At 58.1% G+C, this 26,532-nt stretch overlaps 2 protein-coding genes across 6 annotated transcripts; one reads left to right on the forward strand and one right to left on the reverse strand.

The window, feature by feature from the left end:
* Positions 1 to 532: 532 nt before the first annotated feature.
* LOC119146577 (hippocampus abundant transcript 1 protein-like) lies at positions 533 to 14,560 on the reverse strand. Of its 2 annotated transcripts, none has more exons than XM_037384497.1 (12): positions 14,274 to 14,560; positions 11,694 to 11,789; positions 10,382 to 10,444; positions 9,162 to 9,289; positions 8,594 to 8,708; positions 7,707 to 7,925; positions 6,861 to 6,974; positions 6,311 to 6,382; positions 5,794 to 5,906; positions 5,544 to 5,641; positions 4,826 to 4,992; positions 533 to 4,737 (listed from the first exon to the last, which is right to left on the reverse strand). In XM_037384497.1, exons 1-12 carry the CDS (start codon positions 14,355 to 14,357, stop codon positions 4,528 to 4,530), a joined length of 1,479 nt encoding a protein of 492 aa, XP_037240394.1. In that variant the 5' UTR covers positions 14,358 to 14,560; the 3' UTR covers positions 533 to 4,527. The 2 variants fall into 2 exon arrangements, with proteins under 2 accessions (XP_037240394.1, XP_037240395.1); XM_037384498.1 differs by lacking the exon at positions 14,274 to 14,560 and adding an exon at positions 12,243 to 13,900 and having other exon boundaries at positions 4,146 to 4,737.
* Positions 14,561 to 20,136: 5,576 nt separating this feature from the next.
* Positions 20,137 to 25,889, forward strand: SHC2 (SHC adaptor protein 2). Of its 4 annotated transcripts, none has more exons than XM_037384455.1 (13): positions 20,137 to 20,707; positions 21,263 to 21,333; positions 21,724 to 21,784; positions 21,980 to 22,099; positions 22,204 to 22,257; positions 22,476 to 22,527; positions 22,667 to 22,793; positions 22,949 to 23,129; positions 23,215 to 23,281; positions 23,377 to 23,541; positions 23,999 to 24,300; positions 24,462 to 24,599; positions 24,764 to 25,889. In XM_037384455.1, exons 1-12 carry the CDS (start codon positions 20,207 to 20,209, stop codon positions 24,588 to 24,590), a joined length of 1,830 nt encoding a protein of 609 aa, XP_037240352.1. In that variant the 5' UTR covers positions 20,137 to 20,206; the 3' UTR covers positions 24,591 to 24,599; positions 24,764 to 25,889. The 4 variants fall into 4 exon arrangements, with proteins under 4 accessions (XP_037240352.1, XP_037240353.1, XP_037240354.1 ...); XM_037384456.1 differs by having other exon boundaries at positions 25,583 to 25,889; XM_037384457.1 differs by having other exon boundaries at positions 25,598 to 25,889.
* The last annotated feature ends 643 nt before the right edge of the window (positions 25,890 to 26,532 follow it).

Genomic DNA, 26,532 nt, shown 5'->3' on the forward strand with positions numbered 1-26,532 from the left:
GAGACAGGAGGTCGATATACAAGGCCTGGTGTGCAGTACCCTGGAACAACCTCTTTGGCACAATTTACAAGGGTCGAGGCAAGCACAGGGCAGGCTGGAACACTGTCGCTGCAATATCAAAACCAGCCAGCTGCAACAAGGCTTTTACCCTCACAAGGTTTCAAAAGTTCATCTACTGTCCGGATTCTTCCTTCAGGCTCCTCTTCCAGCCAGCCCCTCCTCATCCCAGCCCCCTTCTTCTCCCAGCTTCTCCTGGGGCCTCTCCTTGTCTCTCCTACATCCAGGGCGCTCTCTCTGCTCCCTCTAGGTCTCTCTTCATCCAGCGCTCCTCTCCATCCAGAGCTCCTCTTCCACCTCCCTCAGAGCTATTTAACTACTCAGCAGGAACCAGCCACAGCTGCACATTATCCCCATCAGCCAGCCCACCGCCGTATATTATCAACGTTAATTAACCTGCCTTCATTCCTCTACAATTCCTCGACAGAAAGCTGCCTTGTTACCCAGGCAAGGGAAAAGGACGAGGACAGAGAACTTCAACACAACAGGAAAGCAGCAGTTTAATAATCCATCAGAGGGAGAGATTAGCCAGTTCTAAACACAACCTGAACTGAAATAAATACATTGCACCGTTAGCTTAAAAAACCCCAAAAGATATACAGAAACGCACGCAACAGTGAACTCTGAGAGCGCAGAGGTACTGCTGTTCTTCAGTGAATGCTTTTTAGAGATAATCGAAGATGTTAGCAGCCATTCAAATGCAGAGAAAATAAAAACCAGTGAAGTAAAAAGTTACTATTTTGCAAAGTTAACGGCAAAAGAGAAAGCAATGGTTTAACACAGGGGGTTTAACGCGACAAGATCAGTTTATACTCACTTGAACTGCGGCTGTTAGTACTGAAACTGCAGAAGAATTGGCAATTAAGCCAATTTTTGCCTTCTGTTTGTGACATTGCTGTTACCAACCTGAATTGTAAGTCACTGCAGACCAGTCCTGGGCATACTGATGTTAAACAGCCAGGCTCAGGCACTACACAGCAGATCAAGGGGATTTTAAGAAAAGGCTCTCTTTAAAAAAGTTGCGTTTTCATTGAAAGTAACAAAAATTGGCAAAACTAGCTGAATGCTCCATACAGATTTTCCAGTCTCCACGTGGGATGCTGCAGAATTACCAGCCCTTCAGAATGAGACATTCTTCATGCAGGTCTGGTAATTTCAGCTCCGTCACCGCTTGGCCCAAGTCCTCCTCTGTCACTTAAAGGCAGAATGGTGGGTGGGTCACATCCCTACGCTGATGGGGAGGGGAGTTACGAGGGGCTGAGCCCCCACCGAACCAGGTGAGAGGAGCTTCAAAACCGTGGAAAGGAATCCCTGCCTGCTCCCAGCACCAGACACAAGCAACACCTCTGGGGAGGGCGAGCAGCCCTGTGCCACAGAGAGCCCCCCTTTCCCGCGGGGTCCACACACCACAGGTGCCCAGCAGAGCCAGGGAGCGATGTAGAAGCCACCTGTATGGTGGGAACAGTGCCCACAGCAGACCTGCTATGGCTGGAGCTGCCCAATGCTGTACCCACCCCATGGGCAGCCGGAGAAACCCCCGCTGCAGCCCACCAGTGCGGCAGGAACCCGCGGCATCACCTGGCCCTGAGCTCGGGGGCTGACAGAGTGACCAAAATGCTCCAGGTCCACGACTCACGAGCCAGGGGACGTTGGCATTGCTGGAAACTCAGGTATCGCATCACGATGGACAAGGACCAAGGAGGGAAGCTCGCCTGGATAGTTCTGTCTGAAGGGAAGGAAAGGCTGAGATGCTGCAGGCAGCAGCGGTGGTGGGAGGGAACAGGACTAGAAACACATTGGTTTCGATAAAGTATTCAATAAAGGAAAGGACTTTAAAAAATATATCTCTCTATACTTTATATCATATAAATTATGCTCATCTTTTTGTAACGTTCTGCTATATTCTACCTGTGAAGCTCCGAGCGCCTCAGCATGAATGAGGTAACGATTCGGTGTTCCGTTTCACTTCATTTGTGTGTGAGGGAAAAACCTATTTCAGTTCACTTTAATACAGTGTAAATAAACGAATCACCAGGTGTACTCGGTAAAGCTCCAGTCTTAAAAAAAGGCATTTTTGTGAGCAATACAGAGTCGGGATTGCTGCCTGGAAATTTAAGCAACTGGATTTCCTTCAGGAAAGAAGCTTGCTGTGCACACACAGTACACAGCAGCCCGATAACGTATGGAAATTCGGAGCATCACCACAATGAGCTTGGGAAAACTGGAGTCGCCGCAGGTCACCCAGACTCTCCGCTATCTCTCTTCTCCAGTCCTGCGATCAGATCCGCATCAGCAAACTCTCAGTAGCCGGGGTGGCTGCCCTCTGCACGGACAACAAGCTGCTCTTACGGTTCTGATTACAGGCTCAGGGTATCAGGCTAGATTAATGCCAAAGAAACTGAATTATTTCACTTAAACATCCACCTCCAATAACTAACTGGTCCAGAAAATTGGTAAGCAGACATATTATTAGTTCAGCCCAGTCTAGGCAGGCAATGGTTCCAAGCTGTGAATATCTGCCAGGTGTTTTAAGAGACCTACATGAAATTGCAACTCTCAATGTGTCCAAAGCCAACATTAACCAGCCCTCATGCTGACAAGTGCACAGAAGAGGTCGGACGCTGAATACGCCGGGAGCTCACGTCCCCTCACGCCGCCGGAGCGGGGTGAGCTGTACTGCCAGGGCAGAGCAGGGGACGAACAGGGCTCTCCCCTGCTTGTGGGTCAGGGACTGAGCTCTCCAGGGTTGTCCAGTTGGGTGTTTTCCAATAAACCCAGAAGCAAACGGCATCTGCGGTCACTGCTGCACAGGCAGCGCATCAACCACGATTACCCGCCTGCAAAGACCCGAGACAAAGGGATAGCGCTCCCTCCCTTGGGGCCCTTCTCCCCCTCTCCCAAACATGCAGAGAAGGGATCCCAGCCAGAGAATGATGGCTGTTGCACATACCCTGCTCCGAGACAGGACTATTTTTGACCACTGTCTCCTCAATTTCCTTAATTACTGATTTCTTAAGTTTTCCCAGTTTGGTCTTTACTTCCCTAGTGACTCCTCAGTGCCGTTACTTTTGGTCTTACTCAACTGAGAACAATTGTTCCCTGCCCTCTGCCAGATCTCCATGTACCTATGAACGACCAAGTGTTCCCTATACGTTTTGCCTCGGCTTCTTCCACAACACTCAAGTTCAAGTATCTGCTGCTCTCTCTAAACAGAGCTGAACGCTGCGGCAGGGGCTGCGATACCATTTTCCAACAACAGGAAAACCTTCACAATGGGCTCAGAAACACTACGTGGAATCCAAACCTGTACATTCAAATCAATTGCAATCATCACCATCAGCATCTTTCGCACTGAGAAAAACCAAGCTACAGTCATTATCTGGTTTTAATATCAGATGGCAAGAGCCTGGGGAAAAATCAACATGCTTCATAAAAGTGCTCAAGATAAACAGCTATTTCTTTGACCTTTCTCTCAGGAAACCATGCTTTATCAAAGTGCTTCACAGAGTTTAGTTGTTTCTCCAACCTCTCAGAGAACTGTATTTTCTCAACAACCCTTACAGTTCCAGAAAAAGATTTCTGAAAAATCCTTCTACCTACTACCTGTGGAGGTAGCAACAGACAAATGTTACATCAGTGTAACAAAAAAAGAAAAGCCAAACAGAAATACAAACGTTGTTGACCATCTAAGCATTTGGGATTCATGTGGTTGCCCTGCTCTCATCTGCCCATTCTCCCCCGTATCAGCTGCAACTTCACTTCTAAATTTTTCTTGGCTTCATCAGAACGTGAAGTCAGTAGAATGTTTTTTTGTTTCTTTCAGTTGGGCCAGAATAGGCAAATTCATCAGATCCTCAGGCAGCGAGGACCTGCTCACAGCCGACTGCACTGCCCACCCTCCACACGCACCGGCGCTGGGTGTCTTTTGGAAAGGAAACCCTCTGTGTGTGACCACAGCACAGGCGCGTGGGACGGCTGTCAAAGCCTCTCCCCAGGCCCAGGTTGGTCAACTGAGCTGTGACGGGATCGGCAGCAACTACCAGCTACATAAGGGGATGGGGCAGGTAACAGATGCCTGGTTTTATTCTGGCTGGCAAGCCAGTTAGCTCACGTTAGAACAAAGACAACGCTAGCTCCTTGATTTTTCGCTGGCGAGGTGAGGATTTGGCAGGTCACACCGTGAAGTTCAGTATTCACGTACAAGGGCGGGTTTGCTTTGAGGAACTCTCCCTTCCCGTGGAGCAGCTCCATCTCTCCCCTTTCCATCAGCACCAGATGATACAATTCCACTTTTGTACCAGCTGGGTATATTTGTCTTGAAGGGAAACCCTGTTCCTTCTCATTAGCTTAGCGGCACAGTCTGTTACCTCATTTCTTCTCTCCCCCCACCCTCTCTCCCCAAACTCCCACTGGCTAAGTCCATCCTTGATCTGGAGCTGAGACGCAAGCCACGTTCCTTCTCTCCCAACCTCATACACTGCTGTCCTCAAGCAGGGGCTCCTTGCCGTCTGATCCGCCGGCCTGCGGGCTGTGGGGGTGGGTCTGGGCTCCGTTACTGTGCTTCTTGTGGCTGCCTGATCTCAGTGCAAGATTGTGTTCTGGAATGAACAAGGCGACCAGGAGCGACAGCAGGACAGAACAAGCCCCAAACAGGAACGGAGGCCCCGGGATAATGCTGCTCTGTAAGGAGAAACAGAGGAACGCTTAACGCTCGAGTGCAAGGACAGAAGCAGCCCAGCAAAGGGAACAAGAAAGCTGAAGAGGTTACCTCATCGGTAGGGTTGGCCATGTTGGGTCTGGAGGCCTTACCCAAAGTCTCCACCTCAGCCATTTCATTCAACTCCACGTGGAAAAGATAGAAGACAAAGCCATAGAGCGCCGGCCCCAGGCCGTTACACAGACCCCGAATTCCAGTGATCATCCCCTGCACCACACCTGGGGACAGAGCAAGGAAAGGCAGGTATGCCTCCAGCTTTCTGAAGAAAGTGGTTTTATTCAAGGATGCTTACGTATTTCAAGACAGGATGAAACATTCAGGTCTGGGTTGACACACACCCTGCAGACGAAATGGTTAGCTGGTGACTAGCTTCACTCAGTATCAGGTTTTACAAAAATCAGTAATGCTGGGCTTGCTGCGTTGGGGAATAAAATGAGCACGGGCACATCAAGCAACAACTTCCAACGGAACTGGAATTTAAGGCAGCCAAGTCTGAGGACTCGGGGACAAACCATGAAGCTGGCAAACGATGAAGCATCAGTCTCCTCTCCACCTCAGGCAGGCAACACTAAACACCTACGTGCATAATTTTAAGAACTCCCTCCCAAAGCATCAGCTGTGGTCAAATACTGCTAAGAAGAAAGCGACACTCCACAGGTGGCACAAGATGTTCCTGCTGGTCCCACCAATGCTCAGAATTCAAACATGCGCTGGCTCAAGCGCCTGCTGGGACAAACTCACTCGTCAGACAGATCCCTAAGCGACTCACCCTGTTGGTCGGGGTCCGCGTTCCTAGACACCATGGCACTGATGGCTGGGAAGGTGATGCTAGACATTGCAGCCACAGCTCCTGCTGCCCACATCATCCTTGGGGAACAAGGCAGCAGTTAGGAGGCAGGCTGCGGAGGGCCAGCCACGGACAAGTATCGCAGCATGGCAGCATCTATCTCAGCCAGGCAGAGGTGCCACGGAGAGAGAAGCCTGCCAATGCCACGAGACAAACATGGGCACACTCTTACCAAGGCTGCGATCCAAACCCGTACCAGGCAAGCTGCAGGATCTGGAAGCCTAGTCCCAACAGGATGGTGTTTTTATTTCCTATCGAACGCATGAGAATTCCCAACACTACTGTCTGGAATGAAAAATAGGTGCTTTCAAAGTGCAAAGAAACATGACAACACTGGAAGACAAGAGGATGAGAGAACTCATGCTGCCGTGAGAGCGGCTGTCATGCACACGCACTCCTCCACTCTAACTTCGTGTTAGAGACCAGCCCACCCCTGTTCACGGCAGGGCACAACCCATGGACTTTTACAGAGTAACATAGGGCCACCCCGCAGTTTACCACAGTTTGTTGTTGTTCCACAAACAGCTACATTCAAAGAATAAGAGCGAGGGACCGCAGGTAGCCGTGCATGGGTCCGATGGCATCTGTGTGGCCACAGCGACTCTGACAACTCACCAGCCCCAGTTCTCAGAAATTTTGGATGTTCTTATAACCAGACTGCTAGAGCCAAGGCAGAAATTGCTTCTCACCTGAGCCAGTATAGAGAGAATTCCAACTACACCAATAAAGGCTGCCACAGTCTCCGAGGAAAAACCAATGACCTGTGAAAACACCACGGAGGGACTTTTCAGGCAAGAGCTTTCTACCGTAGGAGAAAAGCCACTCCATCAGTGTCGCTGACTGTTACCGACGTTGCTTATCAGGTATTTAAACTTTAATCAACCGTACCTTCCACAACCTCCCTGCTGCCACAGGAATAAAATGGAAGATTTTCCTCTGGCTGGCAAAACAGCTTTAAATGACTGGGCTCAACTTAACCACCTGAAGGTGGCAGGGGTGGGATAGACAGGCAGACCACAAGCAAGAAGCCAAGCAAGGGTCCTGGCAATGCCTACAGAGTGGTCACCAGGCTCCCACGTTTTTTAGGAAAGCTCGAACAAGTCACTGTTTCTTACAGCTTCACTGTACTAAGCTATTGGCCAAGAGTAGCTTCCTCAGGACATGCGGCTAAGATGGTATTTGTAGATGTAGGCTGGAATTTCCTGCGTTCAGAGCCTTACCTCATCGCAAGAGACTGACCTGTCGCAGGTACAGGAAAAAGCTGGAGTACTGTCCGGCTTCAGGAAGGTAGGAGAGAAAGACTGTGATACAGATGAGCAGCACTGTAGAATCCTGACCCACCTTCCGCAAGGACTGTGGAAGGAGGAAGAGGGAGGAGAATGCAGGGGCGGGGGGAAAGGAGTTAACAGTAAATATTCTCCAGGTACAGAGACAGCAAACCCAAGTGCTTAAGTCACCATCTTATATCTAAGAAGTAAATGCTTGAATGAAACCAGACCAGCACTTTCAGAGGAAGATGCAAACGCTGCCACAAGACACCAGACCAGGGTACAGATGCACCAACTTACACCCTAGAATGAGGAATTTTTACCTTTCAGTTTCTCAGGTTTATAGTCAAGAACTGTTTTTTCCTCAGACAGCCAAAATAATCTTCCTAGCAAGCAAAGGTAAAAAAAAAAAAGAAAAAAAAAAAAGAGGCAAAACTTTGCAAAGCTCATAATCATTAGCAAAGGTCCTGGGAAGCCAGGAACACAAGAGACTTCTCCTGACACAGTCTTATTGCCAAGTAATGGAAATTATATTCAAACAACTGGCAGATTTCCACTGAGAGATGCTCTTGCTTCAGGACATCTTGAACTGCTTTTAGATGGTTCGCAGCTACATGATGGTGGTTAGAAGCTTCTAGACAGCTTTAGGTACGTGCAGTCCACCATCAGCTGAATGCTGTACCTTCTATGGGGTTAATCTAAGCCTTGCCTCCTTCACCTTTTGTGGAATGCATCTGCCTTTTGAGAGAAATTAGCAGAACTCAAGCAAATACAAGCGCTTCCCAGCACGCAGAAGAAGAACAGCAAGATTACTTACAGCAAACGGGTCTGCTTGTTCCCAAGAGATTGGAGCTCCCCAAGAGACCGGGCGCATCTCTTCTGGCAGAGACTCCGGCACAGCCAGCAGGATGAAACCAATATCCAGCAAAGCAACACCTGAAGCTAGCACAACCACCAGCGTATCGCCATAGGCTTGGGAAAGGTACGCCCCAATTGCTGGGCTTGTGACCAGACTAGCAGCAAACGTGGCTGACACCTGAAAGCATAAAACATGAATACAGCCTGTCTTCTCCTCCAGAGAAACCCAAGGGTACTAGTTTTGCCACTTTTGATGGAGATAATCCAGGTGAACAGGGACTTCTTCAGCCAGAAAGATGACATGTTCTCTTGGTGCGATCTAGGCTAAGTTCTAGCAAAGGGAAATTAAAGCTATCCGAACAATTCACACGCGATACTGTCAGTAGCCCTGCAGAAAGGGCACGTTCACAGGCTACTCGTGTACATGCCAGCATCACAGCCTGGCCCCTTTCCCAGCGCAAAGAAGCTCACAGACTAGGCCGGTTTAAAGACTAAGCAACAATACAGCCGGTATTCAGATAGAAATTAGCCCTCTCCCTCTGTGCTAAACCACAAACAGAAGAACAAAGGGAGAAGAAAAAAAGAAAAAAGGGAGACTGTATTATTGGGGAAACACATATCATCTTTTCACTAAACCACATCTTTTGCTAAACCACAAACAGAAGAACAAAGGGAGAAGAAAAAAAGAAAAAAGGGAGGCTGTATTATTGGTGAAACACATACCATCTTTTCACTGATACTGTCCCCAGACTGTTCAATAAATTTTCATCCTAATTTCATACCTCTCCTACCTGCAAAGCCCCGAGTATTTCTTTCAAGAGACAAGACAGACATTCAGCTCCTTACCAAGCCATACGCCGTGCTGCGTTCATGCTCCTGTGTGATATCGGCAACGTAGGCAAAAATCACAGAAAAGGTGACAGCAAAGACTCCAGACATGGAAATGACAGCAAAATACCACCTGAAACAGGCATTGCCAAAGGCAGAGTCAGAGGGCAACCACACGATAGTCCACAGCTCCTGGATTAGAACCTCTCCCTTATTCTTCCTTCAGTCCACCCTACTTCATTGCACCAGAAAGCGCTCAGGAACACCAAGCTTCACTCTGGTGGCTCACACAGTTTTATCACTCATTTTCCCCGCACAGGAAAGAAACACCAATGTGCCCCTAGTAGTGGTAACACACCCATCAGGAGAACAGGCTCTCGGAGAGGAAAGAGAGGCTCTTTCTTCCTGACACTGATGCTCTGGTAGAACCAGGTAGGTAAATCAGTCTCTAGGCTGAGCATCCTTCTCCACCAGACGGGTTCTTCCACCTCATCCTCAAAGGCAACACCTGCAAATCCCCCCATCGCTCAGCCCTGCACTCGTTCCTCTCCTCAGAACCCCTTGGTTATCACAAGGATAAACTCACCATGGACTGATCTTCATAAGGGGAATTGGCGCACAGGTGAAGAAGACAGTGAGGAGGAGGAAGGATTTCCTGCCCCAGACATCGGAGAGAGCACCAATCAGTGGGGCACTTAGAAAAGAAAGCAGACCCTACAAAAGACAGGGTGGCAGAGAGAGATCCCTCAGTCAAATGCCAATTGTCGACAGCAAGAGCTTTTGACAACATCATCACAAGATAAAAATGTGAGGAGACAATCCATTCCTGTTTTCTACAAGCAGGCAACGTTACCAGAACAGAACAGTTCATTAAACTGCTCACATCCTTTTAGGGACAGGGAGAAGGAAAAAAAGAAAAAACCCTCCACCAGCTAGGTGCTGCTAAATGCTCCAATTACTCGCCATTCTCTGCAACTGCTCAGCCTGCAGCTGTAGTCTCCCCAGACCCTGTGCAGCAGGGAGCTGCCCTGCCAGTGCCTAAAAAGATGTTGGCACAGCTCCATCACATTAACATCTGCTGCAGTTCTAGGGAAAGCTTTCTCTTTTAGATGGAGGCAAAACAGACACAACGAAATACCATTAAGCACAAACCTTGTTCAATGCCTTTCAATGTCTTTCGAACCTGAGACAGGCAGGGAAAAGCCCTTCAGTGTGTACAGGAGTGCCCAGCTCACGTTGAAGCAAACCTCTCTGGGACCCTTTCTGAGATCCTCTTGCCAGAGCCAGGGCCTAATGATCCCTTTTGCCACACTCCCCAGTCAGAACACATGGCTTGTTTGCTACAGTTGCCTCCAATTCTGCTCTGGGAATGCTGGTCTAGTCCAAATTCACTGCACCACAGTGTACTCCTCACCTTCTGTCTGCTTCATTTCAACTTCTATTACTGACAAGTTCAGATGTCATTGATTTTTCGTTTTGTTATGTTCCTGAATATGGATACAGGGCTGATCTCATGCTGATTAGAATATTTTCAGCTGAAACACACAGCTGTTACAACCCCAAACTCACGACAACAAGCAGCATGTTGTTAACACTGCTCAGTAAAATCAACACACGCCACCCAATGTCTGTGCTCTGTCAATTCTTCATTTTGCGTCAGGTTTGCCAGTAGCACCCCAAATTGAAATAAAAACATTTATCTGTGAAATACTGGTTAACCTCAACAAATGTCACAGACTATAATGGCTTAACACTTTTTGCACTGATGGCAGATTCAAATGAAAGCCTGGAAGGAATATTCCTTACCTTGACTCCATGAATCAGGCCGTTCATCAGAAATGTATGCTGAGGAAAAGTCTGGTGTAACACCTGTGGAAAAAAAGAAACAGAACAAAACCCCAGAGCTAGCAACTCCTGCAGAACTTCCATAAGCACCTGCCAGCTCGATGCCTGGAAGAGCGGAAAACAGGGAAAATGGGAAATACACTACCAACGCCACCTCGTACCTACATGAAGAGCTCTACCTCCCCTCTCCAACACAGGCAGCCACTTTCTTTAATGCTTCCCAGGTCTACAAATTATTCCAGCATGCTTGGGCAAGGCTAAGATCATCTGAAACATGCCTTCCTCCACTCCTGCACCATCTGATTTCCCTCTGGTTTTACTTCATGCAACCACATAACTTTTCTGTTGCTCTCTCCCCCCTTTTGTACTGTCTACACATTGGATTTGCATTTTATACTGCTACGCTAATACTATTTCTAAATGCCTTTGCATAAACAAAGACTCCTGCATAGTTACCTAGAGATCAGGTCAAAAATATGCATGGCACTTTAGACACCAATGTGAGCTGGCATACCACCACCAGAAAATGAATTTCAAAAGCTGAGAACTCTTCCTGAAGTTGCCAAATCAGAAGCTTACGGCTCCTTAATTAAAGGCGAATACCCAAGATGAGATTTTAAGTTTCTTTGATAAAGCTATCCCTCTGTACCCAGCTTTATGGTGAAGTTGTCTCTGCTGCCCATGTAACTACGTTACATCTAACTCAGCCAAGTGCTGAACGAGTTACTGGTGGGCTCTCCTAGAACAAGCCTAGAACAAGTAGTTGCCAGGAAAATTGTCTCTGTGCTTTGACACACCAGACAACAATGGTAGTAGTTCAACAAAACCCTCTTTTATCCCTAAATAAGTCAGCGTAAGGTAAAAGGTGCAGTCTTCAGATAAAAAGTCAAAGCTTTGCTCAACTTGCTTTCATCGAGCTCCCAAGTGCACTTCTTTTATAAATATGTAGAAAAAAGCCAACAATAAATGACAGCAAACTACAAGTAAATTCTAGTAAATTCAGGTCAGGTCTTTCACCTCTCCCTTGAAATTCTCCAAAAGCTTTCAAAAATCTAAATCATGTTTTCTCCAAGTTAAGCTACAATAATTAAGAAAATAACTGCCCAACTCCATAAAAAATTACTATAGCTCCAGGTTCTGCAGGTACAAACCACTGCATCTTGGTTTCTGCTTCTTCTGCTCCCAAGGCCTCTGTTAAGATCTTTACGCTCGCCAACCCCAGGTGAATTCCAGTCTGCAAGAGCCAGCGTTATTTCCAGGGACACCTACTCACCGTCAGCATCGGCGTGGTCAGCAGCCCCCAGGCAAAGAATTCCAGGAAAATAACCACCACGGCGTGGTACACGCTGGGCTCTCCAATCCCCTGTCGCTGCAAAACAGAGCTCCGTAAGTAAAAAAAAACAAAACCACAGGATCCTGATCTGTGAGAGATCTGAGACGTGGTTGGAGGCTGAAATGTCAACTCTGACCTAAGCCATTCCCAAGGTGATTCCACGCTGTCTAGCACAGGTGAGCTCATGCTGCAGCATCTCTCCATCCGGGGTCTACCAACACACGCCTCTCCTACAAAGCTGATTGTTTTCAAATTTTTTATCAACGAACTAGTATCTTTGACACCATTATTCTTTCTCTAAACATGACCAAATTTATCATCCTTTCAATCTTCGCCATAAGGACTTGGAAATGAAACACCTAAATTCTCTACATATTTTGACAGCAGTATGTGCACATGCTGGGAGTTTGGGAAGGCAATTTTACTCCTCAGCACCAACTCCATCCACCCAGCATGGGGGGAAAGGCACAGTTAAAAAACAACCCACACCTCGAGGCCTTGCTTATCTTTCTTTCCATAAACATTTCTCATGGCGCTTTCAGGGCAGCGTTTGTTCTGTCACTTTTCCAAGTGCCAAATCTCAGTGGCTAGTCCAGGAGGTTTTCTCCTGCCACGCAGGACACACCTGCAAAGTCACGAGCTGACAAGGAAAACAAATTGCAAGGGACGGGAGGAAAGCACACAGGTTTCAGCTGAATTTCATCAGGGAACCGCACAGGCCAAACATTTCGTAGCACACTGCGCTGTTCCACAGGAACCCATTTCTTATATTAGCAAACCACATGATCTCAACTCACCAAGAAGCGTAGTTCAACCCTGATACATTATTAATAAAACCACCTGGAATGTCTGCAATCCCTGCAAGCTTCCAGCCGCTTGAAGAGTATTCAGAAGTTAAAAAAACTTCCATCAGTTGCACAAATCTCACATCCAAAGGGATATTGGATTTGGTATGGGAAACCTCAAAATCACGGGCATTTCTTCTAGGCTAAGGGAATGGACTTCTGCATTAATTTCCTCCCAGCTGACTAACATTTCAACTCTGTGCCTGAGATACAAATTATTTAATGGACTAGACCAAAGACGTATCTGTACCAGTATCCTGCCTCCAGCATTCCCTCCCGACAGATTCTCAGGGACAGGAATTCCAAGAAACCTGGCACACGAAGAGCAATCTTCTCCCCAGTCACACCCTGCCAGGTTTTGACAAAGTAATACTGCATTTCAGATAACACAGCAGTTAAGTTACTTGAGACACAAGAGAAGGCAGCAAGAGACATTACTCTGCTGAAACCTCGTTTATGTTCACAGATTCTATTAAAAACTGTCTCCCGCCGACAGGCTAAGCCTGCTTCACAATAAAATCGACAGCATCCACGCAAGAGGTACCCTACCTGAGGGGGACACGGCCATTAAAAGAAATCAGTTTTATTGCACACAAATGAGAGAACATTTTGCATCCGAGGGAGAAGCCGCAAGGTGGCACGAAGCCAGTAATGTAAGAGTATTGGTATCATGACCCACCTTGCTCCACAGAGCAGCCCCCTCCTCTTCCATCATCCCTCCTTACCCTCTCAAGCAGTTAAACATTTCTACCACAAGACCGCAACAAAATTAACAGATTCCTCTTTACGGATCGGCTCCAGATCTAACCCCTTCACTCCTTCCACTTATCAACCATCTTATTGCGTGAGGGTCCTTAAACAATTTAGGATAGTTATCTCCTCCGGAGCGAGCGGCCACCCCACCGAACCACCGCTCTAGAGGATGCACGGCTGCTGCTGGAAAATACAAAGATGCAACAGGAAAAAAAAAAGGGAAAAAGATGTAAAAAGATGTTAAAGGCTGGCGGAGAGGCCAGGGCCTCGGGACCAGAGCTACCTGCTCCCCAGGGAGCAAGGCCAGAGGGAAAGGGCTTGTGACCATCTTGAGCTCAGGCGCCCGCTCCAAAGCTGCCCATGCGGGGCCGGTGCTGTGCGGAGCCTCCCGCAGCACCGGGCTGCCCGCAGGCCCGAAGGCAAGTGGCCATCTGCACGGCCACCGTCTGCCTCCCCACGGCCACCGTGTGCCTCTACCGGCGCCTCACGGCCCCTGCGCCCGGGTAAACGGAGAGCGATCCCGACGGAGGACGGCGGCCCCGGGGCCGCCCAGGGCCTCCCCCCGAGCCGGCCAGCCCCGCGGCGGGCACCCGAGCTGCCGGCACACCCGGGGCTGCCCCGGTGGCCGGGCCCCTGCCCGCCGCGCGGCGCCCCCGGTGGGGGTACGGGGGGGTGGCAGCCGCCAGGCCGGCACTAGGCCTCGCCCGGCCGCGCCCCCGCTCCCGGCAGCCGCAGGCTGCCCCGCACGCTGCCGCCCAGGCCCGGCCCCGGCTCCTGCCCCCGGGGGGCCTCGGCCCGGAGCCCCCGCCCGCACCCCGCCGCCGGGCCCTCACACTGCGCCTCACTCCGGTGGGCCCGGCGCCCCTCCAGGCCTCCCCGGCCCCCCCAGGCCCCGGGGGCCCCCCCGGTCCCCCGCGCTCACGCCGGCCCCGTCCCGGATGACGATCTTCTTGGCCAGCAGGACGCTGCGGTTGAGCCGCTTCTTCTTCTTCTTCTCGCCGGTCATGGCGCCGCCGGGCCGCTGCCGTTCGCCGGCCTCCACGGCTGCCCCATCCTCCCTGCGGCGGGCCGCGCCGCGCCGAGCCCGAGCCCGAGCCCGGGCCCGGACCCAGACCCGCACCGGGCGGGGGAGCGCCGGGCCCGGGGCTGCCGGCCGCGGGGGCGGCGCCGCGGGGCGAGGGCGGCGGCCCGGCTGGCGGCGGCGGAGGGCGGCCCGCCCCAGGCCCCGCCCCCAGGTCCCGCCCCGAGCCCCGCCCCGCGACCCGCTCCGCCCCCGGCGCCCCGACGACGGCGCTGACGGGCACTTCCGGCTCCTCGCCGCCTCGCCTCGCCCCCTCGCGCCCCATTGGCTGCTCCTCCTCGTCCCCGTGGGCCGAGCCGGCCGTCTATTGGCTAGGAGAGGCGGGGCGGAAGAGGCCGCGCCGTGTCGCGAACGTCACGGCCGCTGGCGGGCGCGGCGTAAGGCACGATGGGACGTGGCAGGCGGGGCAGCTCGCCGTCAGGGCCGCCGCGGCGCGGGGCATGCCGGGATGCCATGGTCCTCCCCCGTGGCCGTGGCAGCGGCACTGGCACCGGCTCCGGTAGCGGCCCGGTCGCTGGGGGACATGGCGGGGAGCGGGGGCTGCCCCATCCCCGCGTTGCCGACACCTGGCCGGCCCGGGGCAGCGCCGGCCGAGGGCTGGCACCGGGGGAAGCGGCGCGGCGCTGCCCCATCGGGGGTACGTAGGGCGCGGCCTAGGAGGGTGTCTGGCTTTGGGCCCCCGGCCCCGCACCGGGCTGGCTGTGGGCCGGCAGAGCTGGCGGGGTCCCGGGTCGCGGGTCCGCAGCCCTCCAGGCCACCGGCCACCCCGTGCCCCTCCGGTTTCAGCGCCGCCATCACGGAGCAGTCAGCCCTGGGGACCGAGCTTTCGCTGAGGGCTGCACTCGGCCGGGCACCCCCGCGGCAGCTTTGCCATCCCGCGGAGCCCCCGCCTCGGCCGCTCGGCGATGGCAGTGGAGGGCGAGCCAGAGGGGCTGTGGGAGCAGCCCGCTCCACCAAAGCACCCCTGCTTCGGTCTCCCCGGGATGGGGGAGGCCACGCACCAGAGGGCCTCCTCATCACTGCCCTGGAGCTCCGGCCCATCGTGGCGCGGGGGTTATTTGGTGCCCGGGCCAGGGTCCTGCTCCCTGCCGTTTACAACTAAATCAGCACTAACAAGGTCCAGGTTTTTCCTGCCTGGCCTCTGCGGCCTGCGGTGAATCACAGCTGCCGGGGCCTGGCTAAGACATGTCACCACCGCCCACCCCCACCTTCCTGCCCGAAGTTTGCCTCTTGCTACAACCTGACTGAGCCCTCCTGTTTGGCTTTCAACAGCTTAACGTTTCATTTGGTTTCCGTAATTAATGCTGTCTTCCCCCTTCCCATGACCCTTGTTTTTGCCAGGCTGGCGATGGCCGCAGACGCTCCGGCAGATGGATGGCGAAGGTCAGGTCTGCTGTGCCGCTGGCTCTCCCAGCCACAGCACTGGCATGCCAGAGGCACCTCCAGCCTGGAGAGGAGCTGGGCTGGGGGCAAGAAGGTTGGACAGGGACCAGCGGCCATCCCAGGCTCTTGGCACGGGAGACTGCTGCAGGGCTGTCCCCGCACTGCTGCAATCCTGCTCAGTGCTGGGCCAGTGGCTCTGCCCTCTCTGGGCTGGCGTCTCGGCCGGCTTCAGGCAGGGGAGCTGCAGACAAGCACCTTCCTGGGATGATCCCAGCCCTTTCCCCAGCCCTGATGCCAAGGGGAGATGGGGAGGGGGCAGCTGGGCCTGGGGCTGGAGGGGCTCAGCGCTGCGGTGCAGCTGCTGGTGCTGCAGTGGGAGAGCAGCAGCTGCCTCGGCGCTGCCGGCAAGTCGCTCGTGTGCTTGGTTGTGTGTGCACGTGTTCTCCTCTCCTAATTAATCCTTCACGGATTGGAGAGCACTTGATTCCCCTAGTGCAGTGCCAGAGGTGTAAGGTGATTAATTAGGCACAGTTTAGAAAAGTTATGTAAATCGGGTGCTGCTGGGGAGTGGCAGGGCAGGGGCCAGCCCTGCTCATGCCCTGTCCCTCTCAAGTTGGCCATCACCAGCAGCATCGCTCAGTCTATGGGTTTGTGGGGGCACCAAGCAGTGTGCACAGCCCACGGTGACTGGTGGGGTGACCAGGAGGGCCTGGAGGGATCTCACAGTGGGGCAGGATGCTGCCCTGCAGAGCAGTGCGGCAATGAGATGCTGTGAGGGTCCCCCCTGCCCGTGGAACGCCCGAGGCTGCAATCCAGCCTTTGTTCATGGAGGCTTTCCTTTAAGTAATGATTAAAAGCAGCCGGGGGAAAGCCCTTGACATGAAGCTAACTCTCCAGAGCCTGAGACAGGCTGCAAATGAGATGAAAATAATCCCCCAGCCACCAGAGACTTGTGCAGGAGAGGAAAGTGGCTCCATCTCCCCAGGGCTGCTGGCAAACACGCTGCTGCGGTGGGTGTAGTGCCGGTGGGGGCTGCTGCTCTGTGCCTGGCTTCCCTCCCGTCCCCATGCTGCGAGGTGCCAGGTCCCATCCTGATGCTGCAGGGTGCTGGGTCTCATCCATATGCTGCGGGATGCCCGGTCCCATCCCCACGCCATAGAGGGCCAGGTCCCATCCCCATGCCATGGGGTGCCCAGTCCTGTTCCCATGCGGCAGGATGCCCATGGTCCCTGGAGCCCTCTGCCCATGGCACTGGGTAAAATGCCCATGACCTCCATGGGGATCCGGTGCCCAGACCCCCAGACCCCGGGAATGTGCACCCAGAGCTGCCCATGCCAGGCAGGGACTTGCTGGAGCCGCCTTGAGAGCATGGAGAGGAGCCTGGCTCATTCCAGTGCTCTGCAGCAGTGTAAAAACAAAAGCAAAGAGGGTGGAGAGAGGAGAGAGCAGAGAAGTGGTTCCCAATATGGCAACAGCAAATGTAATTCTATTACCTTGATTTATTGATTGCACTTAGAGCAATTACTGGCTTTCACCCCATCACCTGCCAGGGAGCAGGAGACAGCGAGGAGAAGGCAAGACAAAGGCGGCCACACGTTGCCCAGGGCACGGCTGACCTCTGGGGAGGCTCCGGTTTTGTTTGTGCCGATTCGCGTGGGGGGAGAGCTCCTGGCCGGCAGCATGGCCTCCACAGGCAGGAGCACGGAGCACAGGGCCGTTTCCACCCGGTCAAGGAGGCTCCTCGGGAAGCTGGAGCCAGGCGCGTTTGCTCTGCATGGAGCCCGTGATGCCGGCACCGCAGGGACGGAGCCCCGGCATTACGGCCACTTTGGCGCTGGAGGGGTGCAGGGCTGGGGTGGGCTGGGGAAAGGCGAGGGTCCCCAGGGTACCGGCACGGCAGAGCAGCTGTAGGGCCCACCATGGGGCAGGGGTGGGTTTTGGTGGTGGGCCCCCTCACCCCTCTGCGCCAAGCCAGGCTGCAGGGTTGGGGGGGGGGGGGGGGTGTTGGGGATCAGCATCTGTGGAAAGCCCTGGAAATGCCAGAGCAGAGAGTGAGCTTGAAAGGCAGAGGCAGCTCCAGGCTTGGTCCCCAGGTGGGCCAGGGCCATGCAGGGCAGCTGGTGTGAGCCATGCTGGAGCATCGCCCCACCACCTCACCAGGATGGGGCTTGTACCCTCCGCCTGCGCTCGATCCGGGCACACCAGCAGGAAACCCCGGTAGGAGTCCCCAGCTCTGCCCAGGTCAGCCCAGTGCCCACCTGGCACCGGGGGGACGCGACAGCCCAGCCCTGCTGAGCCCTGGGGTGAGCAGGATGCTGTGGGTCAGTGCCAGGCTCACCAGGAGCTCTGATTCCTTTGAGCTGCTGGAAAAAAAGCAGCAGCCCCAGGGCTGGAGGAAGGGTGAGTTGCTTGATTGAGGTCAGAAAGTCCCTTTAAGGCTGGTTTTTTTTTTCCCCCTGCTTGCTGCAGATACTGGCAGAGAAGCAAGAAAATGATTGTGCTTTTTACTGCCTGAGCTCTCCAGACAGATATAAACAACCAGGAGCCAGGCCTGGCTTTGGAGGCAGATGAAATCAGAGCAAACGAGACCGCTGGGCTGGGAGGCACAGGACCAGGGCAGCCCTGTTGCGCAGCGAAGCCTGGCAGAGCCTCCCACCCCCCCACCTCCCTGCCAGTCCCCTGCTCTCTGCAAGCGCTTCCCAGTGATGAAGACGTGGGAAGAGCAGAAAATGTCCCCGCTGCGGGCGAGGGCAGCAGCCAGGGGCTGCTGGCCCTTTCCAGAAGCCACTCCAGCTAATTGCAAAGCATGAGCGGGGAGCAGCCTGTGCATCAGCCGCATGGCTCCTGGGGGAAGGCCATCGCCCTCCCCTGCTCCTCTGCCCCCCCAAGCCCCTGAACCCTGCAACACCTGTGGTGAAGGAGGGAGCCCACAGGGTGGGTGCAACCCTGGGGGGCTCTGGCTCAGCTGGGGGCCACAGCGAGTGGCTTTGGGTCAGGGCGCAGGGCAGGCGCAAGTGGCTCCATCCCCACGGGCCATGTTTGTGGGGGCACATGGATGGGGGGGGGGGGCCCGCAGGGCCGTGCCCAGGGGGCTGTTGGCCAGCACAGGCACCCTGAGCTGTGCAAGGGAGGGTCCAGCCAGCCTCGTCCCCTGCTGTCCCCAAATCCTTTTTGAGGCTTCCACTGCCACCTCCCTGCAGCTCCTATTGGTGACTTGGGGGGAGCAGCACAGCCTGGGGGGGCACACAGGGTGGCTGGGGGTTGCTGGGTGTGTGTCGGATGGTCTGAGGATGCTGGGGCAGCCAGGGGGGGCAGGTAGCTGGTGGGTGTGGGGAGATGCTGGGGCAGCTGGAGGGGCCCAGGCAGCCAGGGGATGCTAAGGGGCCAGAGCAACCGGGGGATGCTGAGGCAGCTGAGGGATGCTGGGGGGATGAGGTGAGAGGGGATGCTGGGATGGCCGGGGGGGGCCTGGGCAGCTGGGGGATGCTGGGGCGGTTGGGGGATGCTGAGGGGATGTGCTGCCATCCAGGAGATGCTGGGGGGATGCTGGAGTGATGCTGAGGCAGCCGGGCGGCTCAGGCAGCAAGGGGATACTGAGGTGGCTGGAGAATGCTGGGGGGGATGCTGGGGCAGCTGGGGAATGCTGGGGTGGCAGGGGGAGCCTGGGGAGCTGGGGGACGTGCTGGCAGCTGGAGGATGCTGGGGGGATGCTGGAGCAGCTGGGGGATGCTGGGGGCATGCTGGAGCAGCTGGGGGATGCTGGGGGGATGCTGGAGCAGCCAGGGGGTGCTGGGGGGATGCTGGAGCAGCTGGGGGATGCTGGGGAGATGCTGGAGCAGCCAGGGGGTGCTGGGGGGACGCTGGAGCAGCCAGGGGCACTCCAGCAGGTGGAGGATGCTGGGTGGCTGGGGGATGCTGGGGCAGCCGGGGGGATGCTGAGGGGGCGCTGGGGCAGCCGGGGATGCTGGGGTGATACTGGGGCAGCCAGGGGATGCTGGAGTGGCCGGGGGATGCTGGGGGGATGCTGGAGCAGCTAGGGGGGTCCAGCAGGTGGGGGATGCTGGGGTGGCTGGGGGATGCTGGGGCAGTGGGGGGATGCTGAGGGGACGCTGGAGCAGCCGGGGGATGCTGGGGCGACGCTGGAGCGGCCGGGGGGGTCCGGGCAGCCGGGGGATGTGCTGACGGCCGGGGGATGCTGGGGCGGCCTCGGGTCCAGAACGGCGGGGGGGTGGCCGAGGGGGGCGGGAGATGCGCTGGCGGCCGCGGGGGGGGGGGGGCCGGGGCGGGCGGCGGAGCGCTCGCACCATGACATCAGCGCGGCGCGGCCCCGGGGGAGCGGGCGGGGGGCGGGAGCCGGCGGAGCGGCGGAGCGGAGCGGAGCGGCCCCGGGCATGCTCCCGGAGCCCAAGTATGACCGCTTCCGCGACGAGCCGCTGACCGCCCCCATGCCGTCGCCGGCCCCCGCGCCCACCGGCGGAGCCCCCGGGCCGTGCCCCGCGGCGGGCGAGGAGCCGGAGCCCGGGACCACCTTCTGCGCGCTGCTGCCGCGGATGCCGCAGTGGAAGTTCCCCGGCCCCGGCGGCTTCCTCGGCCGCGGCCCCGGCCGGGAGCTGGCGGGGGCCCGGGGGGCGGGGGGGGGGGGGGGGGGCGCGGGGGCCCCCTCGGCGCTGGCCGCCGTGCTGGGCGCCTGCGAGCCGCTCTGCGCCGCGCCCTGCTCGGGGCCGGCGGGCGGGCGCGCGCGGGGGGCGGCGGGGCGCGCGGCGCGGGGGGGGGCGGCGCGGCCCGGCGCGGAGGAGTGGAGCCGCAAGGGCAGCTTCATCCGCAAACCGGCGCAGGGCTGGCTGCACCCCGACGAGCGGGTGCTGGGGCCCGGCGTCTCCTACATCGTCCGGGTAAGTCCCGAGCCCGGCGCGGGGGGCGCGGAGCCCACGGCCCCACGCGTGGCCGGGGCGCGGCGGGACCCGCCGCGGGTGGCGTGTGCGTCCCGTCCCCCCCTACGGGGCAGGCTCTGCCGCGGGGCGGGCGGAGGAACCGGGCGGGGGGTCCGGGGTGGCCGGTGCACCCGTGACCCCTTCGCCCCGGTGCGGTGGTCCGGCCCCGGCACGTCCTGGGGGGTCGGTCCGGTCCCCCGAAGCGGGATGGGGCAGGGTTGGGGGGGGGGGGGGGGTGTGTCTGGCCCCGGGAGCCAGCAGCGGCCGGGGCATCCCCCACAGTGCACTGATGAGTTTGTCAGGTCTCAGCCTGGGGTCTGGGCGTGCGATGGGGCATTTTGGGGTGCGGGGCGAAAGGGTGCTGTGTGACCCCTGGAGCTGACGTGAAAGGGGCCCTTCACCCTGACACCCGGCTCCCCCCGGCCCCTCTCCGTCGCTGGTGGCAGCGGCTGGGGGAGGCTGCTCTGACCGTGTGTGTCCCCCCTACACCCCCCACCCCCCACCCCCCCCCCGCAGTACATGGGATGCATCGAGGTGCTGCGCTCCATGAGGTCCCTCGACTTCAACACGCGGACACAGGTCACCAGGTACGGCCCTGTGGTCCTGCTCTCCCGCACCCCAATGCCACCCAGAGCTCCCAGTGGCCCTGGGTGCTCCCCCTCCCTGGGTCCCTGCGAGAGGGGGGGGCAAGGCGCCAAGCTCTGGGGGTCCCTGCCCCACGGGAGCCAGCCTGCACGCAGGGACGCGGACGAAGGGCACTGCTGCAGATCGATGGGTGGAAAGAGGAGAAGGGAGGTGGCCCCGGCCAGGATTATGTACCACGGGCCATGATGTGGGGCAGCGCTGCGGGGAGGCTGCGGCACCCCGGGCTGCGGGGGCTGATGCCCCCAGACCCTGCAGAGCCATGGGTGGGGAAAGCAGCTGGGAAGGGGCTGGGGGTCTGCAGCAGTAAGCCAGCTGGGGGCTGTGGCTTGCAGGGAAGCCATCAACAGACTGTACGAGGCGGTGCCGGGCGTGAAGGGCATCTGGAAGAAGAAGGTGAGTTTCCACCCAGCCCAGCCCTCCCAGGTCTCCTTCCTGGGGTGAGCTGGGGCCATGGGACAGGGTGCTGGGGGCCCCTGCCTGGTTCATGGGGCAGAGCCTGGGGTCTTGGGCACCCCTCTTTCCCTCCTTCACCCCAGGAAGCCTGGTCCTGGTGGGTTGCATCGCCCCACAGTCCTCTCCCCCTGTCAGGCTCCCAACAAAGCCCTCTTCTCCATCCTGGGCAAGAGCAACCTCCGCTTCGCTGGCATGAGCATCGCTGTCAACATCTCCGTTGATGGGCTGAACCTCATGATCCCCACCACACGCCAGGTGAGAGCTGTCCCCAGGGACGTGGCCCTGCCACCTCCTGCTGCGAACAGGGGGTCTGTCGGCCCCCACGCTAACCCCTGCCACGGGCCGTGTCCCCTCCACAGATCATCGCCAACCACCACATGCAATCCATCTCCTTTGCCTCTGGTGGGGACACGGTGAGGCACACGCACCTTGGCCCTCCCCTGGCTGTGGTCCCTCAGGGGATGGGGGGACGGGGGCTGCCCATCCTACGGCCGAGCCAAACTGTGGGGCAGCCTGGTCCCGGGGCAGGATGGGGGGCTGGGGTCGAGTCCGTCCCCTCGCCCTCGTGCTCCCAGCCCTGCTCCCCGCACGGCAGCGGGATACGGGTCCTGAGCTCCCCCTGTGCCCCCAGGACACCACGGACTACGTCGCCTACGTCGCCAAGGACCCCATCAACCAGAGAGGTGATCTAGCCCTTGGAGCTCTGTGGCAGAGGAGGGATGGGCTGGAGGAGGGGTCCCTCGTGGAGGGCACAAGGGGCGGCTCGGGGTGGTCCTGGCAGGGTGGTGGCAGTGGGGAAACGCTCGAGCCGTCTGTCTGCAGCCTGCCACATCCTGGAGTGCTGCGAGGGGCTGGCGCAGAGCGTCATCAGCACGGTGGGACAGGCCTTCGAGCTGCGCTTCAAGCAGTACCTGCACAGCCCCCCCAAAGCGGTGGTACCCCCAGACAGGTAGGGGAGCGGGGGGGCCCCCATGGTAGCCCTGCACCCCCTGTCCTGGGCACCTCCCTTGGCTGGGGGTAGGTCTGGCAGCCCCCGTCCCCACCGGGTATGGGGAGGGGTCTGAGCTGGGCAGGGTGTCCCCAGCTCGTCGGTCCCTGCTGCAGGGCGCTGGGTGCGGAGGAGTCAGCCTGGGGGGAGGATGAAGAAGCATCTGAGCACGATTACTACAACAGCATCCCGGGGAAGGAGCCACCCCCAGGGGGACTAATCGATTCCCGGCTCCGGCACGGCGCAGTCCTGGGCCACATCCGCACTCAGCCATCCGGCTCCATCCCCCCCAGCCAGGTGAGCCCCTGGGGCTGCTGCCGGCCCTGCTCTGGGGGTCTCAGGCAGGTCCCCCCTGACACCCTCCGCTGTCTCATCTCCCCAGGGTGGGTTTGCAGCCAGGCGGGACCAGAGCAGCCAGCCGGGGCCACCCTGGGAGCTGGAGAGCCAGGGTGGGTACTGCTGTCGGGGGGACCCCGGGACCCGTGGGCAGGGGTCTCTGTGGCTTTACCCTGCCCGGGCCGGCGGTGATGCCCGGTCCTCGCAGGCCAGCCCTGCGATGGGTACCTGCAGGCGGACGGCCACCCCCTGGGGCCACGGGACTACGAGGAGCACATGTACGTGAACACGCAGAGCCTAGATGCCTGGGAGCCGGAGGCAGCAGCTCGCGGGGTGCCGGAGGAGAGCCCCAAAAAGGACCTCTTTGATATGAGTAAGCCACCGTGCTGGGGGGTGTCTGTCGCAGAACCTGCCTGCTGCAGAGGGGCCAAGCTGTGCCAGTGGGCTGCCCAGCTGCGTGCCGCAGCCCCGGCAGTGCCTGTGCTGGCTGAGCCCAGAGCCGTGCCCCCAGCGCTGGGGGCTGTGAGCCAGGACCTTCCTGGGACAGCGGGGCTTTGCTCAGGGCAGGGCTGCAGGTGGACATCCCATCTGCCTGGCCCTGTGGAGGGGGCAGCTGTGCCAGACAGGGGGTCGCCGTCCCCTCTATGCCTGGGCGCAGGGGCAGTGTGGTGCCCAGGGCAGCTGTGGCACAGCGGGATCCAGCCCGGAGCTGGGTCTGGCTGTAACCCTGGGTCCTGCTGCCGCTGCTTGGCCTGGCCCCATCTCTGCTGCCCCCCAGCCCTGCTTCATGCCTCGGGGGGGTGATGCTCTGCACTCCCTGGCTCCTGCAGGGCCCTTCGAGGATGCCCTGAGGCTCCACGAGTGCATTGCAGGGGGCGGCAGCAGCCCCCCCATCGAGGACCAGTGGCCGAGCCCCCCCACGCGGAAGGCCCCCATCGCCCCCACGGAGGAGCAGCTCAGGCGGGAGCCGTGGTACCACGGGAAGATGAGCCGGCGGGATGCCGAGAGGCTCCTGCAGATGGATGGAGACTTCCTGGTGCGGGACAGCCTCACCAACCCGGGGCAGTACGTGCTGACCGGCATGCACAGCGGGCAGCCCAAGCACCTGCTGCTGGTGGATCCCGAGGGAGTGGTAAGGGCAGGGCGCAGGCTGGGTGATGGGGGACGGGGGTAAGGCAAGGCGGAGAGGGGTGCTGGAGGAGACGGGCTGGACAGGCACCAGAGGCTGCCTGGGGATCCTGTGCGGGAGGCAGCTCTCCTGGGCTCAGGACCGCTGTGCCCCCCGGCCCCCAGGTGAGGACCAAGGATGTGCTGTTTGAGAGCATCAGCCACCTCATCAGCCACCACCGGCAGAATGAGCAGCCGATCGTGGCCGCGGAGAGCGAGCTGCACCTCCGCCAGGTTGTCCGGAGGAAGCAGTGATGCCTGGGGGTACGTGAGCCCCCAACCCACTCCCCTGGCACCGGACTCACCCCAGCCCTGGGGCAAAGCTGGGGCCCATCTGCACTGCCCTCTTGCAGTTGTGCCTGGCCTTTGGGGGAGGCAAAGCCCCCCCCACACCCCAGGGTCAGGCTCCCTGTCCCCCTCCCCAACAGGGTGTCAGGTCCCTGGCCCCGAAGGCCCCCCCTCTCCACCGCTGCCTCCCCTCCATCGTCCACGTGGGGCCCCTTGCCCAGCTGGACACAGACGTTTATTCCACGCGTGCAGGTGAAGTGCTGCCAGAGTGGGAGCTGGTGGGCAGCCTCGCCAAGAGGGATGGAGCCCAAACCCAGCTCGGGCAGCAGTGCCTGCTCCTGCCCGGGGCTGCCCCCAGCTCACCCCAGTGATGGAGGGGGCCTTGGTGGGCATCCCTGTGGGGCTGCACTGTCCCCCTCCTGCCTGGGGGCCCTGCCTGCATGGGGCTGTGTGCACCCAGCCACTGGTACTGCCAGCCCCCCTGCCAGCACTGTCCACCTGGTGCTGCTGCCCCCGGTGCTGGTTCCAGCTCCATCCTGATGCCAGGAATTGGTCTCTGGATGATGGTGGAGCAAAGGGGGTTGGGACCAGTGCCAGGAGCCTTGTCCCAGGGCTCTCGGAGTGAGATGGGGCAAGCAGGCTTGGCGTGTGTGTGTATCCGTGTGCATATGTGTGTATCCATGTGCGTGTGTGTGTGTGTGTGCATGTCTGCGTGCGTGCACAGGTATATGAGGGGCAGTGAGGGGACCAGCCCCTTGCCCACAGAGCTGTGCCTCTTGCCCAGAGCTGCTACTCAGGACCCAACTCCCTGCCTCACTCTCTCCTGTCTACGTTTGGGGGGTGCCCCTATCCATGGGGGCGCCCCGTCAGTGGTGGCTTGGTTCTGCCGATGGGGCTGGGCACAAATGGCTCCTGGAGGCCGGTGCTGCTGGATGTCCTTGTTGATTCCGCACTTCCAGCTGGATTCTCCCCAGGAGCGGCTGCCACTTGAGGCTCCCGGCGGCCCCGAGCCCCCACAGCCCTCCCCAGGCTGGGGCTATGAAGAAGCTGCTGCAGGGAAGGCGCAGGGCAGGGACGAGCTACCGGCACTGGCTTTCAAGGCTGGGGATGCAGGAGGAGAGGCATCCCACGGTCCCTGGTGACCCCCTTGGCTGGCTTGGGGCTTTGCCAGGTTTTTATGGCATACACGGCCCCTTCTCCAGTGTGTCCAGCGCTCAGCGTGGGTTTGTGGTTTGGAATACATTTCTAATTAAACCTGGAAATGAACAAGGTGCCCGGGTTGTTCATGCTGCCCCTGAGCACGGTGCTGGGACATGGCTGCTGCCGCCTCCTGTGCCCAGGGGCTCGAGGGGGCCAGGGATGCAGAGGAGACTGGGACAGCATCTCCATCACCACCAGTTCTTGGCTGGTCCCATGTTAGTGGTGGCAGCATGCCCTGTCCTGAATGGTCATGCTTGTCTCTGCTCCACTGTGTCACCCTATCCCCCTTCTGCACGTGGATCTCCCCCCTCCCCCCTCCCCGCCCCGCCCCGTTCCGCAGGGGCTGCAGCACCCGGGGCTTGGCCCCAGAGCACTGGTCCTGCACGGCATCCCCTCCTCACACCCAGCATCTCCCTGCCCTGCCTGCTCCAGCTGCCTGCAGGCTCACCTCCCACTGCTGCCCAGGGTGGGATGTAGCCACCCACCTCTGAGCCAGCTGCTGCCACAGCCAGGTGGGCACTGAGCAGCCCAGAGCCAGCGGAGTGAGACCCCCACGGTGGACCTGGCCACGGCTCCCTGCTGCACGGCCAGCAGGTAGAAAAGGCGCTTGGCTGGAGTTGGCAGAGGTGGGAGAAGGCTGCCCGGTGCTGCTGGCACCCGGCGGTGGGAGGCTTTCCAACCCAGCAGCATGGCTGGGCTGCGAGTGCCG

The sequence above is a fragment of the Falco rusticolus genome, chromosome 4 (genome assembly GCF_015220075.1).
Source record: "Falco rusticolus isolate bFalRus1 chromosome 4, bFalRus1.pri, whole genome shotgun sequence".
Taxonomy (NCBI): Eukaryota; Metazoa; Chordata; class Aves; order Falconiformes; family Falconidae; genus Falco; species Falco rusticolus.